Below are 16,267 nucleotides of genomic sequence, written 5' to 3'. Positions count from 1 at the left end.
GAGCAAAGCACGGTTTTGTTCAGACAGATGAACAAAGGTATAATTGGAAAGAGCATAAAATGAAGTATTAATTTTAGTTAAGAAATACATTTCACACCTTTATTGCCAAACACATGTACCTTCAGTTTCACCAGTATCATATTTTACATATAGAGAATATGAGTTTAAAAATTCAACATGATAGTTGACGTTCAACAGAGGCAGAAGTCATGGACCTGATAACTGTCTTTACTGTTTACTTATTTTTCTGCCTAACCCAAAGTGAAATCCTTAACTAGAGTTATTCAGAAAGGATGTCAGTGATGTAGTAACAAAGAGTTGTTTGCCTAACACCCTATTCACTAAGTGGGCAATTTGCACTACAAGTGCCCTAAGGTCGATGAAGCAAGAAATACAAGGTTATGGTTATACTGAGTACTAAATTTTCATCATTTATTTATAACAAATCATTTTACTTACTACACTTTGTTAGGTTTCTTCTCAAAAATGAAATTAAAGCTTGTACTACTTTTTATTTTATTTTATAGTTGATTTACAAAGTGTATAGCAAAGTGATTCAATTATACACTCACACACATATGTATATAGACATATACATATATATATATATATATATATATATATATATATATATATATATATCTCCAGACTTCCCTGGTAGCTAAGCTGGTAAAGAATCCACCTGTAATGAAGGACCCCCTGGTTTGATTCCTGGGTCGGGAAGATCCCCAGGAGGATAATAGGGTACCCATTCCAGTATTCTTGGACTTCCCTGGTAGCTCAGGTGGTAAAGATTCTGCCTGCAATGTGGGAGATCCGGGTTTGATCACTGGGTTAGGAAGATCCCCTGGAGGAGGGCATGGCAACCCATTCCAGTATTCTTGCCTGGAGAATCCCCATGAACAGAGTAGCCTGGCAGGCTACAGTCCATGGGATTGCAAAGAGTCAGACATGACTGAGCTACTAAGCATAGCACAGCATGTACATATATCAATCCTTTTCTCGTGTAGGTTACTGTAGAATACTGAGAAATTTTCTATGTTATACAGTAGGTCTCTATTGATTATCTGTTTTATATATAGTGGTGTGTGTATGTTAATACCAAACTCCTAATTTTTCTTCCCTCTACCTTTCCCTATTGGTAATTGTTACTTTGTTTTTAAAGTCTGTGAGTCTGTTTTGTAAAAAAGTTTATTTGTATCACTTTTTTAGATTCCACATATAAATGGTAATATATGACATTTGTCTCTGTGTATCTGACTTCAGTTAGTATGATAATCTCTAGGTCCATCCATCTTGCTGTAAATGGCAGTATTTCATTCTTTTGACAGCTGAATAATATTCCACTATATATGTACAATATTTTCTTTATCCATTCCTTTGTTGATGGACATTAAGTTTTCTTTCATGTCTTGACTATTGTAAACAGTACTGCCATGAACATGGAGTTGCATGTATCTTTTCAAATTATTATTTTCTCCAGGTATACGCTGAGGAGTAGGATTGTTGGATCATATGGTAATTCTATTTTTAGTTTTTTAAGGAACCCCCACACTATTCTCCATAGTGGTTGTACCAATTTACAGTCCCTCCAACAGTGTAGGAGGGTTCTCTTCTCTCCACACCTTCTCTAGCATTTATTGTTTGTGGACTTTTTGACAATGGCCATTCCGATCAATGTGACCTGGTTTTTTGATTTGCGTTTCTCTAATAAGTGATGTTGAGCATCTTGTGCTTTTTGGCCATCTGTACATTTTCTTTGGGGAAATGTCTATTTAGATCTTCCACCCATTTTTTAATTGGTTTTTTAAAAATATATTGAGTTTCATGAGCTCTTTGTGTAATTTGGAGATTAATCTGTTGTCAGTGGCTTCCTTTGCAACTACTTTCTCCCTTTCTATGGGCTATCTTTGTTTTGCTATGGTTTCCTTTGCTGTACAAAAGCTTTTGAGTTTAATGAGGTCCAGTTTATTTATTTTTGTTTTTCATCTACAAATTTGATCCAAAAAGATATTGCTGCAATGTGTGTCAAAGAGTGTTCTATGTTTTTATTTAAGAGTGTTATAGTATCAGGTCTTACATTTAGGTCTTTAATCCACTGAGTTTATTTTTGTATATGATGTTAGTGTTATAATTTCATTATTTTACCTGTAGCTATACTGTTTTTCCAGCACAAATTATTGAAGAGACTGCCTTTTCTCCATTGTATATTCTTGTTTCCTTTGTCTTAGATTAATTGACCATAGGCGCATGGGTTTATTTCTGGGCTTTCTAACTTATTCAATACAATAGTATTTCTCTTTTTGTGCCATTACCATACTATTTTGATAACTGTAGTGTTGTAATATCATCTGAAGTCAGAGAGCCAGTTCTTCCATCTTTGTTTTTCTCTCTCAAGATCATCTTGTCTATTCTGGGTTTTTTACATCTCTATAGAAACTTAAAAAAAAAAACAAAAAACAGTTTGTTCTAGTTCAATTAAAAATGTTGTTGGTATTCGATTGGAATTACATTGAATCTGTAGATTTCCTAGGGTAGTATTTTGACAGTATTGATTCTTTCTACCTGAGAACATGATATATCTTTCCATCTGTTTGTGTTATCTATTTGATGATTTCCTTCATCAGCATCTTGTAGTTTTTAGGGTACAAGTTTTTGTCTCCTTAGTAAGTTTATTACTTTTGATGCAGAGGTAAATAGGATTAGTTTCCTTAATTTCTCTTTCTGATCTGTTGTTGATAGTGTATAGAAATGCAACAAATTTCTGCGTATTGATTTTGTATCCTACAATTTTACCAAATTCATTGATAAGCCCTAGTAGTTTTATGGTTAAAGCCTGTATTACTCACTACATCAGAGCCTAGATTTGGAATATGGCTGCTTTCAGGGAAGGAAGACATTTTTTATCTCAGGGTCACTTGTTTCAGTTTTGCCTGGAATGTGAAAACAGGCTGGAGATAACAAAACAAAGGTGGCAATGAAAAGAACAGAGTGTGAACATAAAAGAAAAGCTTATTAAGGATGGAAAGAGTTTGAAAAGGATGATGAAAATGGAGGAAAATCCTGAAAAAAATATATAATATGAAGACCCTAATTTGTTTAAAGATATTTAAAAGTCAGGAGGTTATATATATATATATATATATATATATATATATATATATATATATAGTAAGAGTAGGTGAAGCTAAAGATAACATTCTTATGAATTACGTATAAATTGGTCAAAATAAAAACTGCACCAAAGTTACACAGTAAGTCAGTTTTTATTCTAGACTGTTACGCTGGAGAGAAGCTAAAATCAACTATGCAGAAACACAAGGCATTTCTAAGCTCTGGGGTGAGCTAGTGGGAAAACACTGGAGGATGTTAGAGGAGATTGATCAATGGGATGTTTTGAGCACATAGAGTTACTCCTGAGTCTGCAGATGTTTTTGTGTTTGTGTGATTAGACCGTCTGTGTTTGCTACTTGGTGCCCAATGAAGAAAATAGGCACCTACCAACCCATAGAGACTGAGAAATCAGGACACTGTCTTTGATGTTTCCATGACAGAGATGGTTCCCAACTCTTGAGAAAGACTTTTCCTGGGTTGTAAAACACTGACAAGAGGGTAGGAGAAGATTTACACCGATTTCAAAGGGGCAGAAAGAAAATTTACAATCGAAATTTTTCCAAAATAAATTATCTAAGAGAAGGGAGGTCAAGGGCCCAGAGTCAGGAAGAAATCTGCCTAAAATTTAGTCAAGCCGAGGGTAATGTTAAGGCTATCTTGGTTACATTCTATTAATAGTAATCTGACAATTGGAAATGTATAATACCAGTGGCTTTTTCAGGAAAACAACAAATGTTCTAGGCTTTCCAATTCATTTTTTTCCCTTATCCAACAAATATTTACTGCTGCTGCTGCTACTAAGTCACTTCAGTCGTGTCCAACTCTGTGCGACCCCACAGACAGCAGCCCACCAGGCTCTGCCGTCCCTGGGATTCTCCAGGCAAGGACACTGGAGTGGGTTGCCATTTCCTTCTGCAGTGCATGAAAGTGAAAAGTAAAAGTGGAGTTGCTCAGTTGTGTCTGACTCTTCGTGACCCCATGGACTGCAGCCTACCAGGCTCCTTCATCCATGGGATTTTCCAGGCAAGAGTACTAGAGTGGGTTGCCATTGCCTTCTCCATATTTACTGCAAAACTCTTTTAAGTCTTAACAATAACTGAAAGAAGGGATCCAGATATAAAGATGTTGAATAAGATAAGATCTCTGGTCAGAAGGTTGTCATAGGCTAATGGGGGTAAATGTGAGTAAACAGATAATTGTAAACAGTTTTAAACAGTGTAATGTCTACAAAACTGTGCGAACAGAGAGGATAAAGCGTAACTCCACCTGGACAGTTTAAGAAAGTCAGAGGAGGTTTGTAGAGGAAGGAAATCCAGTCCTAAAGGATGACTTAGCAAGATGTGGGACAATGAGGCATGGAGAACCATGTACACGAAATGACAGAGGAGCAAGAAAGCAGCGTGTCAGTTCCTGGAAAAGCAAATGGCTCTCGTGGCGAGAATTCAGGGAAACCACGAGGCAGTGATGAAGAAGGAGGATGTTTTGTTTTCTGCCCTAGTGAGAATTTGGCCTTCAGCTGATAGGTATTGGGAAGACTGTGATGCTCATATTGCATTTTAGAAATACACCCTTGGGGTCAGGATGGGTGATGGGCTGCGGAGGGAATGGCATGCTGCCGGCCACCAGAGGAAAGTGGGCAGTGATCTGGAAGAGAACACAGGGTCAGGCAATACTGAGTACATTGAATAAATCAGACCTGCTACTGAATGTGATCGCAGAGGGAGTGCAGAGATTAAAATTGATTTAGAAACTTCCCTTTGAAGTGGAAGAGATGTGTAGCATCTCTTCAAGAAGGGGAAAGAAAAAGAGTTACATAAGTTATGGGTCTTTTACTTCAATAGGTAGAGAGTGATTCTGAACCTACATATCTTACAGTTGTTTTAAAGTTCAGATAAGATGGTTATTTTAAAATGTTTTCTAGGAGATGTAGGCAAATAGGATCCTCCATTCTTTTCCTATCTCAATTCCCATCTCAATTCTTTATTGCATTTATATTGGTTATCAATATGTAAGTAAGTATATAAATAATAGCTTTCACTTTCAAAAGTCCATATGAATTTTTAAGACAATTTCTGAAGAATACATAAGACATCAACAACTCAATAATAATTCTTACGGTGACTCTAGAGTTTGTACATGTCTGGCAAGACGAATCTGATCCCAAACTTACAATATTAGAGACTTTCTAACTAGTGTGATTTAAAATATATATATATTGACTGTATATCTGGTTTTCCTCTACTTTGATTTCTCCTTTCTGCTTACCCTCATCTCAGTTTCATTGCACTGATGAATTCTGATTTTACAATGCCTTCTGGAGGTGTATTGCACAAAGTACTACTGGGACTGTTAAAAATCAACTATAACAATCTCCACATTTCTATGATTAAAAAATAATCAGGATGATGCAAGTGACGTTTATGGAATAGGACAAAATATATTTTCACATTAAAATATAGTTCATTATATTTTAATATCATTAAAAATGTATACATTAAAAATGTATTTAATGTATTAGTGTTGTGTTCTTAGTGACTCAGCTCCTAAACTATAAAAACCTTGACTCTATAAAAACCTTCATAAACCAAGGTTTGTCTTTTATATTACATTTACGCTTCACCACAATGAGTGCAATAAACTTTTAGTATATACTTTTTCCAAGCAAAGAAAAAGTCTTAACTTCTGACCTCAGTTCTCATCGTGTTTTATTTCTCTGGAAATCTTCATGAATTTTTAGTTTAATTACTTCAAGCAGATGTTCAGTTCTCTTATTCTATACTAGGAAACAGCAGAATGAAAGGAGATACTTTAGAAGAGTTAGAGTTTGGTGGTATCTATGAAAATAGATTAAACAAGGGGACATTTGGGAGTTACTTCAAAGATGCAAAATACATGTTTAAATGGATTGAAATGGCAAATTATTAAAAATATTCTTAAGATTATATTTGTGAAGAAAAATGTTAAATGGGAGTCACCAACTTAAATATTTAAATACGTTTTTGAGTTCATAAAAATAAACTCAGGCATTTTCATCTTATTCCTCAACTTCTTGTTATTGGGTTTCACAAACAAGGTTGAGCAAAATATGCTTCAGTTAAGGCATCAGAGCAAGACTAAATTGTAATACATAGACAGTGATTCATTCCTTTATTTCTGTGTTATATATTTCATGTAAAATATGCATATTTTTAAGATTTGGTTAAAATGTCTAGAGCTTGATGTGGACTAAGGGGATGAGTATGTTATCTAAAAGCAAAGCAGTCCTTCCAAATTTTTCATGTTGGAAATGCCAAAAAATATAGCATATTTAATACAGAAAGGCAAGCATGAGGAGGATTCTAAATGTTGGCATCACATTCAGAATAACAAGAAATTAACCTCAGAAAAGGCTTCCCTGGTGGCTCAGACAGAAGAATCTGCCTGCAATACTGGAGACCCAGGTTCGATCCCTGGGTCGGGAAGAGCCCCTGGAGAGGGAAATGGCAACCCACCCCAGTATTCTTTCCTGGAGAATCCCGTGGACAGAGGAGGCTGGTGGGCTACAGTCCATAGGGTTGCAAAGAGTCAGGACATGACTGAGCAAGTAGCACTTCACTTCAACTTCAGAAAGATTAAAGGAAAAAAAAAAAAGAAACAGGTTGTGTTCTGTGCCTGAATGAGTTGTAGAACTATGTTATTCATCGTAATGATAATCAGATGTGCCTGCCTGGATTTATGGGGATGCACATTCAGATAATCAGAGTCTCAAATGGTTCTATAATGGAGACATATGGTTGAAAGTGTCCTAATAATAGGAGAGTCGATATGGAAAAATGGAATTTCCATTTCTCTTTATGGAAAGAGTATAAATTAACCTGATATTTTATATGTTTACGTTTTATTTACTTCTATATTTTCTCTGGTAGTGTCATGTAAAACAGTTTTTATCTCCTTAAAATAATGTTTATGTATATGTGATCATATGGAAATGTTAATTGGACTTATTGTGGTGACTGTATATACCTAAAATTAATTAGCTGGGATGATGTGTATAATATTCATGGCACAGTGCCTGACCAAGGATGGGCAATCAGTAACTATTCATTGAATGACTGTTTTCACCCAGGTATAAAGAAAGGATTAAAAGGGTGTCCCACAGAGAAATGAATGATGTTAGGTATGAAATCCAGATGAATTTGTTTTATATGCTTCTCTTTCACAAGGCAATTTGGTTCTAATCAAACCACAAGAGAATAAGGGCAGAAAAATCTTAAAGCAATCCTTTTTAAATTTTACCTGCATACAGATCACTCAGGGATCATTTGAACATGCAAGTCACAATTTATGGGTGGGAACTGAAGAGACTGCATTTCTAGCAAACTCCAGATTGTGCATATGCCAGCGGCTGTCCTCTGAATATACCTTAGCACAGTCCTCAAGCAGTGGAGTACATGGCCATTGAAGAAATACTGTGCTTAAACCCATATTCGTCCAGTCCAACCTTCTGTTCCCTAGAACAGTAACTTCAGGTTAATTAGTTTATCTGTTTACATAGCAGATTATTTCATGTCCACTAGGTTCCTGGTGCTCTTTGGGTTCTAAGTATAAAATAATGAGCAAGGCAGATAAGAATCATGCCCTTATCAAGCTCATACTCTAGTAACAGGATTAGATACTAGATATGTAAACAATTCATTACAATAGTTTCTAGTGAAACTAGAAAATGAGGCTTTAAATTATTAGACTTGCTCACTAGTGAGTAAGACTCACTAAAATGAAAATAAGATGAAGCTACTATGAAACTGTATCTGGTCAGTCCCTGATAGCTCAATTGGTAAAGAACCCTCCTGCAATGCAGGAGACCCCAGTTCAATTCTTGGGTTGGGAAGATCCCCTGGAGAAGGGAAAGGCTACTCACTCCAGTATTCTGGCCTGGAGAATTCCGTGGACTGTATTCCATGGGGACGCAAAGAGTAGGACACAACTGAGTGACTTTCACTTTCAAGGCTCCCCTCGCAGGGAGACAACTGAAACCTGCATGGTGAGAAGCAGTCTACTGTGTGAGGATCTGGAAGATGGATGAAAAGTGAAGAGCAACAGTGAGGCAACAAAGAGATTGGTCTGTAGAAGGAAAGGGGAAAAGCCACTGTGGCTAGGACATAATACTGGTATTTGGATGCGAGACCGCGATGGGCAATCGGGAGCCATTAGGGGCAAACAGGCAAGGTCACATGTGACAAAGCTCAGGGGGCAAGGGAGGAGTAAACTAAATGCTGAAATCCAGAGGTTGGATCCAAAGTGGATCTTTAGAGCTCCACAGAGGGTTAAGGAGACTCTAGAAGGAATGTAACTACAGGAAAATATACTAAACCAAAAATGATGAGTGAAAAAGAGCTAACATAAGATGTGGAGCAGAAGTTAAAAAAATTCAGAAAGCAAAAAAGGTTAAAATTGTATATCTCTTAGGTTTATACTATGAAAGAAAGTGAAGTCAAAGTGTTAGTTACTCAGTTGTATCCAATTCTTTGCGACCCCATAGTCTGTAGCCCACAAGGCTCCTCTGCCTGTGGGATTTCCCAGGCAAGAATACTGGAGTGGGTTGCTGTTTCCTTCTCCAGGGGATCTTCCCAACCCAGAGATCAAACCTGGGTCTCCTGCATTGTAGGCAAATTCTTTACTGCTTGAGCCACCAGGGAACTCAGATTTATGCTATATGCAACAGAAATGTATTATGTCATCCAAATTAATGTAATAACACACAGGTAGCAGTCTCTCTTCAAATGCTACAGAATGAATTAAATTTTTCTGAGTAGAAATGATTAGGTAACTATTATAGAAAACAAAACTGTAGCCCCAAACTTGCCTTACATTTTACAGACTATTGGAAACGAAAGTAGATGAAACAATAAAAGATAGCAATAAAGGAAATAAAACATATGCAACTCACTCTTTGCACTAACAAAAAAGTCTAGTAAACACAAGAGTCATCATTGTTATTTAAATTATAAAATATTACATGCCTTGTTTTATAATGATTTTTGTACTCTATCATAGAAGCTATCATGTCATTTTTTGGGATATAAGCCAAACTCAAAAGAGATCTCACAGGTCAGAGTAACTAAAGGAGAATGAATGATGTAATGATGACTCACCTCCATTTTAGTGAGTCTTACTAGTGAGCAAGTCTAATAATTTACAGCCTTGCAAACTAGTGATTGTTAACATGTAAGTGCATTATAATTGATTTTTGATTTTGCCTGATGATTTAAAGCCCTACAAACTAGTAGCTATTTAATATGTTAGAGCATTTCCAATTGACTTCTGATTTTTTGTCTTGTTTTTAAAATACATGAATAAATGATTGTCCATTAAAATGATCCTCCTAACCCTCCATCAGTGACAAAGCAGAGTTTTGTCAATGAACAAAAGCAAGATTAGTCACCTTTTCTCATCTGAATGCATAATGCCTTAAAGCACACATTTCTGATACACCCATCCAGAATTATGGATATAGTCTGTAGAAAAATAGCAGATTAATTTTGCTTGTTTGTATTTGTTTTACTCTGTTTGAATGACCTCATTAGCTCCTATGCTTACCAGCTATGCAACAGAGTTCAGACTTTTTTCATACTGTATTTTGATCACTTATTTGTATTTATTTTAGGTTTCTTTGGCATTTATTAACAGCAACAATATTTTCTTTCTCATTGGTCTTTTGTATATCTCACTTCATTCACTCAAAAAACACCAAATAAGTGCCAGACTCTAGGGCTTTGGGGTAACAGGAAAAGTGAAGTGAGATGAAGCTAGAAAAGGAAGCAAGAGCCATGGGGTTTGAAGTCTCATAAACTTTTGAGAAACCTAGCCTGTATCTTAAGAGCAGAAGGAAACTGAAGAGCTTTAAGCACTGGAGTGACAACATCTTGCTTCTGCTATTTGTGTACCTTGTTTTTTTTTTCCCCCTTTCAAAATGGGATCGCCATAGCCAGTGGTTTTATAATACTGTCCCACTATTTATGCTTCCTGTCTGTTTCCAGCTAACAAAGTCATTTTTAAATGAAAGAAAAAGGTTGCCAGTTGTACAAAAGTAAATTTCCTAGGAGACACAAGAGTTTACAAATAGCGACTATGAGTTGGTTTCATGAAAACAAATAGTACATCCTATGGATAGAATCATTATTTGTGAATGATGGCTCATCTCCAACAATTAAATAAAGAGGATAGACGTAGTTCAATGATGTTCTTTATTGCAGAGATTACTATCTATAAACATCATTTCCTGGGCAGGCATTACAGCATAAAATACTTGAAGCAATGTGTTTGATCTACACACCTAAGCGCTGATAATAAAAAAGCCTCATTTGGGGTTCTATCTGTTTATTCATTCCTGGTATTCTTTTAACATCTGGCTGTAGTAGACAGTGACTCTTTTTTTGTTGTTGTTGTTGGCTTTTAACACAGAACAAAAGGAAAGTAAGCTAATTTATTCTGGTGCCCGTCTGGTTTCAGTTGCTCATTTTACATTATTTTAAAATGATGGACTGTTGGTGATGATGTCTTTCCCAGGAGAAGAAGTTGACAGACAGCTGTGCAGAGATGCCATCTTCCCCATCCCGGTTGCCTGCGATGTGCCCTGTCCCAGGGACTGTGTGCTCAGCATGTGGTCAGCGTGGTCCTCCTGCTCTCACACCTGCTCAGGAAAAACCACAGAAGGAAAACAGACACGAGCGCGGTCCATCCTGGCCTATGCAGGAGAGGAAGGTAAGGTTTCCAGCTTGAGAAGGGACTCAGATCTCTTCCAGAAGCTGCTGTGCCTTTCGTTGTGTGTACAGCCTGGATACAGTGATAGTTCCACAAAAATCAGCTTCCTGAAACCCAGCAAACCAAGGAGATTTAATATCTGTTGACATATTAGGCTATCGCAGAGTCGGACACTACTGAAGCGACTTAGCAGCAGCAGCAGCAGCTTGCTGCTCTTCCTTAATATTAACCTTGAACATAGATCTTTAGTAAAAGAGAAAAGACTTTGAAAAATGAATTCACTTTTCCTTTCCTCCCTCCTAATAACTCAGGTTCTTTCTACTTCAAAGTGTTAAACTTGTGGAGAAATCTGAAAATGACTCCTTAAATTCCAAATGACGGGTTTCATTGTTTTCTCTCATTTCAGTAGTCAGTTTTTCCCAGTGAAATCCTATTCTACCATCTCATAAGTACTAAACTGTATTTAAAATAACCACCAGCATGATTATTGCTTGACTGAAAATGACATGGATTTTCTACCATTCAGGTTTCTGAACATAGGCTCTGAGTTTCATATGTAGATTGTGTTCACTTTTAAAATATGTTGCTCCTAAATCACTTCATGCTATTGGGTGAATAAAGCACAAGTTTCTCATATATTCATACCATGCAAGCTCCATTGTCAAGAAATACAAGGCTCTTGGTAATTGTCTCTCAAGTTTGTATCTGAATGCTAATTTGGCCTCTGTGACTGGGTGATATAATGTCATACTTAATCTTGTCATTCTGGAAAATAACACAGGAGTAAGGAAAACACAGAAATAAGTCAAGTTCTGTCACGTGCCACATGTTCTGTCTCAGGAATATAGGCATATGTTATTTAAATATGATCAGGCTGAATGACTATCTTCATTCACATTTAACACTAGTTAATGATTTCTATTTGTAGTAAGCACATGTTTCTTTATGTGCACATGTTTCTTTCTATACCCCCAGTTAATAATCAATTTTAGAAGAGTTTTCACATTGCTTATTTCATTTTCCTGTTTATGAAACATTTTAGTGATAGAAATCTGCTAGTGTTCTTTTTTAATCAAATTTTCTTTCTTTGTATGTTATTCTGTGCAAAAATACAAGGCCAAAAATATGTTGGCCTTAAGGCACAGGAGAAAATGTAACATATTTTTTTTAATTTTATTTTATTTAACTTTAACTATAGACTTAAGTCCCAGGAGAGAAAGGAGAATGCGGTCCAGTGGGTTGGGTCCCTTTGTTTTTCGGGAATCAAGGCTTGTGGGGGGAATGTTCACACCCCCCTCAACATCTCCAAGGAGCCAGGACGTAGCAAACTCATGTTTACATATTAATTTATCCATGCTAAATTTTGTATTGGTTTTGCCATATATCAAAATGAATCTGCCACAGGTATACATGTGTTCCCCATCCTGAACCCTCCTCCCTCCTCCCTCCTCCCTCCCCATACCATCCCTCTGGGTCGTCCCAGTGCACCAGCCCCAAGCATCCAGTATTGTGCATCGAACCTGGACTGGCAACTCATTTCATATATAATATTATACATATTTCAATGCCATTCTCCCAAATCATCCCACCCACAGTCTTTTGGACTCTGTGGGAGAAAATGTAACATATTTAAAATAGTCAACCTATGAGAAAATTTAGAATTTTTTAAGTGTCCAAACACTTTTTTCTCGTCACCTCAATATAAGTGTAATTTTTTGCTACCAAAATAAGAATGTATCTGTGGAACCTAATAGAAAAAATAGAACCTTTCCAAGAAAAAATTATATTCCTTATGTTGTCAAACAATAACTCTAACCTTGTAGAGATTATATTCAGACTTCACACTCTATCAGCTCAAATTATGTCTTGGGCTTCATTAAAATTAGATCTGTGGTCACCCCGCTTCCTATAAATCCATTATACTCTGCAGACACTTGCTGTGTGACTAGTAATGAGTGACTTTTCGCCTTATGAGTCACGTGGCTGAGATTTTGCCATGCTTGCAGAACTCACCAGATCATTATTTCCATAGACGTGATGCTTCACACTGAAAGGTCATGAAATGCTTTAAAGGCAGGAATTTATGATTGCTCTTTGGTATGTATCATCTGCTTAGTTTGAAAGGATGGGACTTGGATAATTTTTAATGAAGGCTAACAGCTGCATCATAAGAAACACATGCTGGAGAATTATAAATGTGAAAATAATTAATCATAAAGGTGAGGTGAAAGTTGCTCAGTTGTGTCCGACTCCTTGAGACCCCGTGAACTATACAGTCCATGAAATTCTCCAGACCAGAATACTGGAGAGGTAGCCTTTCTCTTCTCCAGGGGATCTCCCCAACCCAGGGATCCAACCCAGGGATCCCACATTGCAGGTGGATTCTTTACCAGCTGAGCTACAAGGGAAGCCCGTGAACTCAAAACATTATTTTAAGTGGAAACTGTAGAGGAGATTCAGTCAATGGGGAATCTGCTGTTATTTGTCTCTGTTAATAACAGCTACAGAAACTGGTATCATTATGTGAAATATTTAATGAAGAATTTGTCCTTCAAAGACAATTTAATACCTGTTATTTGCTTGACACTGAAACACATTTTCTTTCCTTCAAAATAAGACTTTTCTAATTCTGAAGCTATTTTTTAAATGATTTAGAAACTAATTTGTAGGAAGTTTTAAAACACATTTCCCTGCCAATTAGATAACCTTTTTATAATTCTGCACAAAAGCTATTTTTTCTATTATTCCCCAAGAATTAATACTTGTATGTGTCATGTGTGCATGTATCTAAGTCGCTTCAGTTGTTTCTGACTCTGCAACACTGTGGACCGTAGTCTGCCAGGCAAGAATACTGGCGTGGGTTGCCATACCCGCCCCCAAGAGATCTTCCCAACCCAAGAATCGAACATCTCCATCATTAACAGATGGGTTCTTTACCCCTGGCGCTATCTGGGAAACCTGATCTTCTTAATTATCTGGATCAGAATATTACTGTGATAACCTTAAGGGTAAAGATCACATTAATAAAATTATATATTGATTGTTTAGACATGAAATTAAATGATTTTCTGGTGAAATAACTTACAGGACAAGTCCACATGCAAAGCATTTATGTGGATTTACAAAATAAATGCTGTAACCTATTCATTTGTACTTTTATCTCAGTAAAAATGTCACCATTATACATTATACTGGAGATTATATAACCTCTGTATTGATGAAGTCAAAGTTGTACTGCAGTAAGCCCATAAATTCAGTAACTTAATAGAACAATTATTTTTCCCTCTTGGGAATTTTGCTACAGTGACACTCAACTCTCCATGACAGTCTGTCCTCCATGAAATGTCTCAGCATATTGCACCTCCGTATGAAAGCCTACCTCACAATCTTCATGCCAGAGGAAGAAGGTAGCTGGGGACTCTTATCTGTTTTAAGAGAGTCAGCAATTAAATTCTTTCATCCAGAGTGATTTATATCATTTCAATTGACATTTCATTATCAAAGCAGGTCATATAATCATGACTTGAATTTGAACCTAATTTCAGCGGGGGCAGAGGAAATACATTCCTACTGTGTGCTGGAAAGAAAGGAGTGCTGGCTACTGATCTTATCCCTGGTTTATCAGTCTTCTTTTGTATGTGTCTATGTATCTACCTCTATGTCTGTGTATTTATATCCATGTGTGTATATATAAGTGTGTGAGATAGAGGGGTATTCCATATGACCCCAATGAACTAGACACACTTTGCATTGTTAAAATGTTATGACTCATTATTTTTTTACTCCTATTAAAAGAATGGTAAAATAATAGAATAGCACTTTCCTTTACCTCATGCTATACTTTCTTTTCCCTTTCCTTCCTGTCCTTTCTAGGCTCTTTAGCTCCCTTCATGAACAGTTTTATCTGCAAAGTTATTAAGTGGAGCCAAACAATTGAGCATCTGTGCCAGCAGGTGGGCAGGAGAGGGGGTCTGTAGTCATCTAGGGTGGGTTGTCAGAGCCCAACCTGAGTGAGATGGGCATCCCCAGTGAGAAAAGGGTGGCCTGACCTGAAATGTCAGAGATGCTGAGAAGTCTAAAAGGAGGGGCACATGGATTGCACAAGAGAGTAAAAGCAGCGACCCAACACAGGATGCCAGGGCACAAGCAGGATGAAGAGGGAATCTCAGCACTGAGGAAACCAACCCAGTGGGAGGTGTCGGAGCCAAGCAGGGTTGAGGAGGGTTTCAGTAACGTGGAGTGGTTGAATGCAGGGTGTCAGAGTATGAGCAGAGTGATGAAGATGGCCCATGGTAGAGCAGTGAGGATGGCAGTGGGAGATTGGTGAGGGGACTTGGTTGACCAAATAGGTACATGTATTAAACATAGTTGGGTTTCTTATTGCTAAAGAAGGGAGTTTTGAATATGTTAAGAAAGAAAACTAGGGTAAACATTGTTGTATTATATTGGAATTTGAAGTTATCAGTGTGAATTCATGGTGTTCAATTTGTCAACCTAGACATGAAAGTGAAAGTGTAGTCACTCAGTTCTGTCCATCTCTTTGCAACCCCATGGACTATACAGCCCATGGAATTCTCTAGGCCAGAATACTAGAGTGGGTAGCCTTTCCCTTCTCCAGGAGATCTTCCCAACTCAGGGATCAAACCCAGGTCTCCCGCCTTGCAGACGGATTCTTTACCATCTGAGCCACCAGGGAAGCCCAAGAATGCTGGAGTGAGTAGCCTTCTCCAGGGGATCTTCCCAACCCAGAAATTGAACCGGGGTCTCCTACATTGCAGGAGAATTCTTTACCAATAGAGCTATCAGGGAAGTCCTAGACATAGAAATACATAAATGCATAAAATTCAAATATAAGTATGATATTCATATTATAGACATATACATGTGTTAACTCTGTTCACTGAAATGACATAAGAGCAGTGGGACCCTATTAGCAGTCAATGTGTTTAGCACTGAGATCTTGGTGTCTAATACCATTCTCCGATGAAAGGAGCCAGGGCTTCTTGGAGAAATAGCTGATTCTAGGGCTGGAATAGCAAAAGTACAAGATGTGCCTGGAGGATCTTGTGCCAGAAAGAAAAGGAGAGGAAAATATTTCAAAAGGTCACACTATTGTATATATAAAATAGATAACTAATAAGCACCCACCATATAGCATAGAGAACTCTACTCAGTATTCTGTAATAACCTATATGTGAAAAGAATCTGAAAAAAAAGTGGATATACACACATATATACATAACTGAATCACTTTGCTTTATACCAGAAGCTAACACAACATTGTAAACTAACTCTACTCCAATATAAAATCAAAGTGAAATTAAAAAAAGGTCAGGGAAGCTAGCTTGAAGAGTCTCCCACTGGCCACATACAGGAGCAATGTGAATGCAAATTAACAATAATAGCTATTTAT

At 37.1% G+C, this 16,267-nt stretch overlaps 1 protein-coding gene across 1 annotated transcript in view; it reads left to right on the top strand.

Annotated features, from left to right (window-relative positions):
• THSD7A (thrombospondin type 1 domain containing 7A) overlaps positions 1-16,267 on the top strand; it is a 485,777-nt gene that overhangs the window by 363,814 nt on the left and 105,696 nt on the right. The window contains exon 7 of the mRNA XM_061413578.1: positions 10,660-10,854. Coding sequence (XP_061269562.1) covers positions 10,660-10,854 — 195 coding nt within the window. The remainder of the gene's footprint in view (positions 1-10,659; positions 10,855-16,267) is intronic.

The sequence above is a fragment of the Bos javanicus genome, chromosome 4 (assembly GCF_032452875.1).
Source record: "Bos javanicus breed banteng chromosome 4, ARS-OSU_banteng_1.0, whole genome shotgun sequence".
Taxonomy (NCBI): domain Eukaryota; kingdom Metazoa; phylum Chordata; class Mammalia; order Artiodactyla; family Bovidae; genus Bos; species Bos javanicus.
The sequence above is the reverse complement of the archived record's forward strand: the minus strand, read 5'-3'. Positions and strand labels throughout refer to the sequence as shown.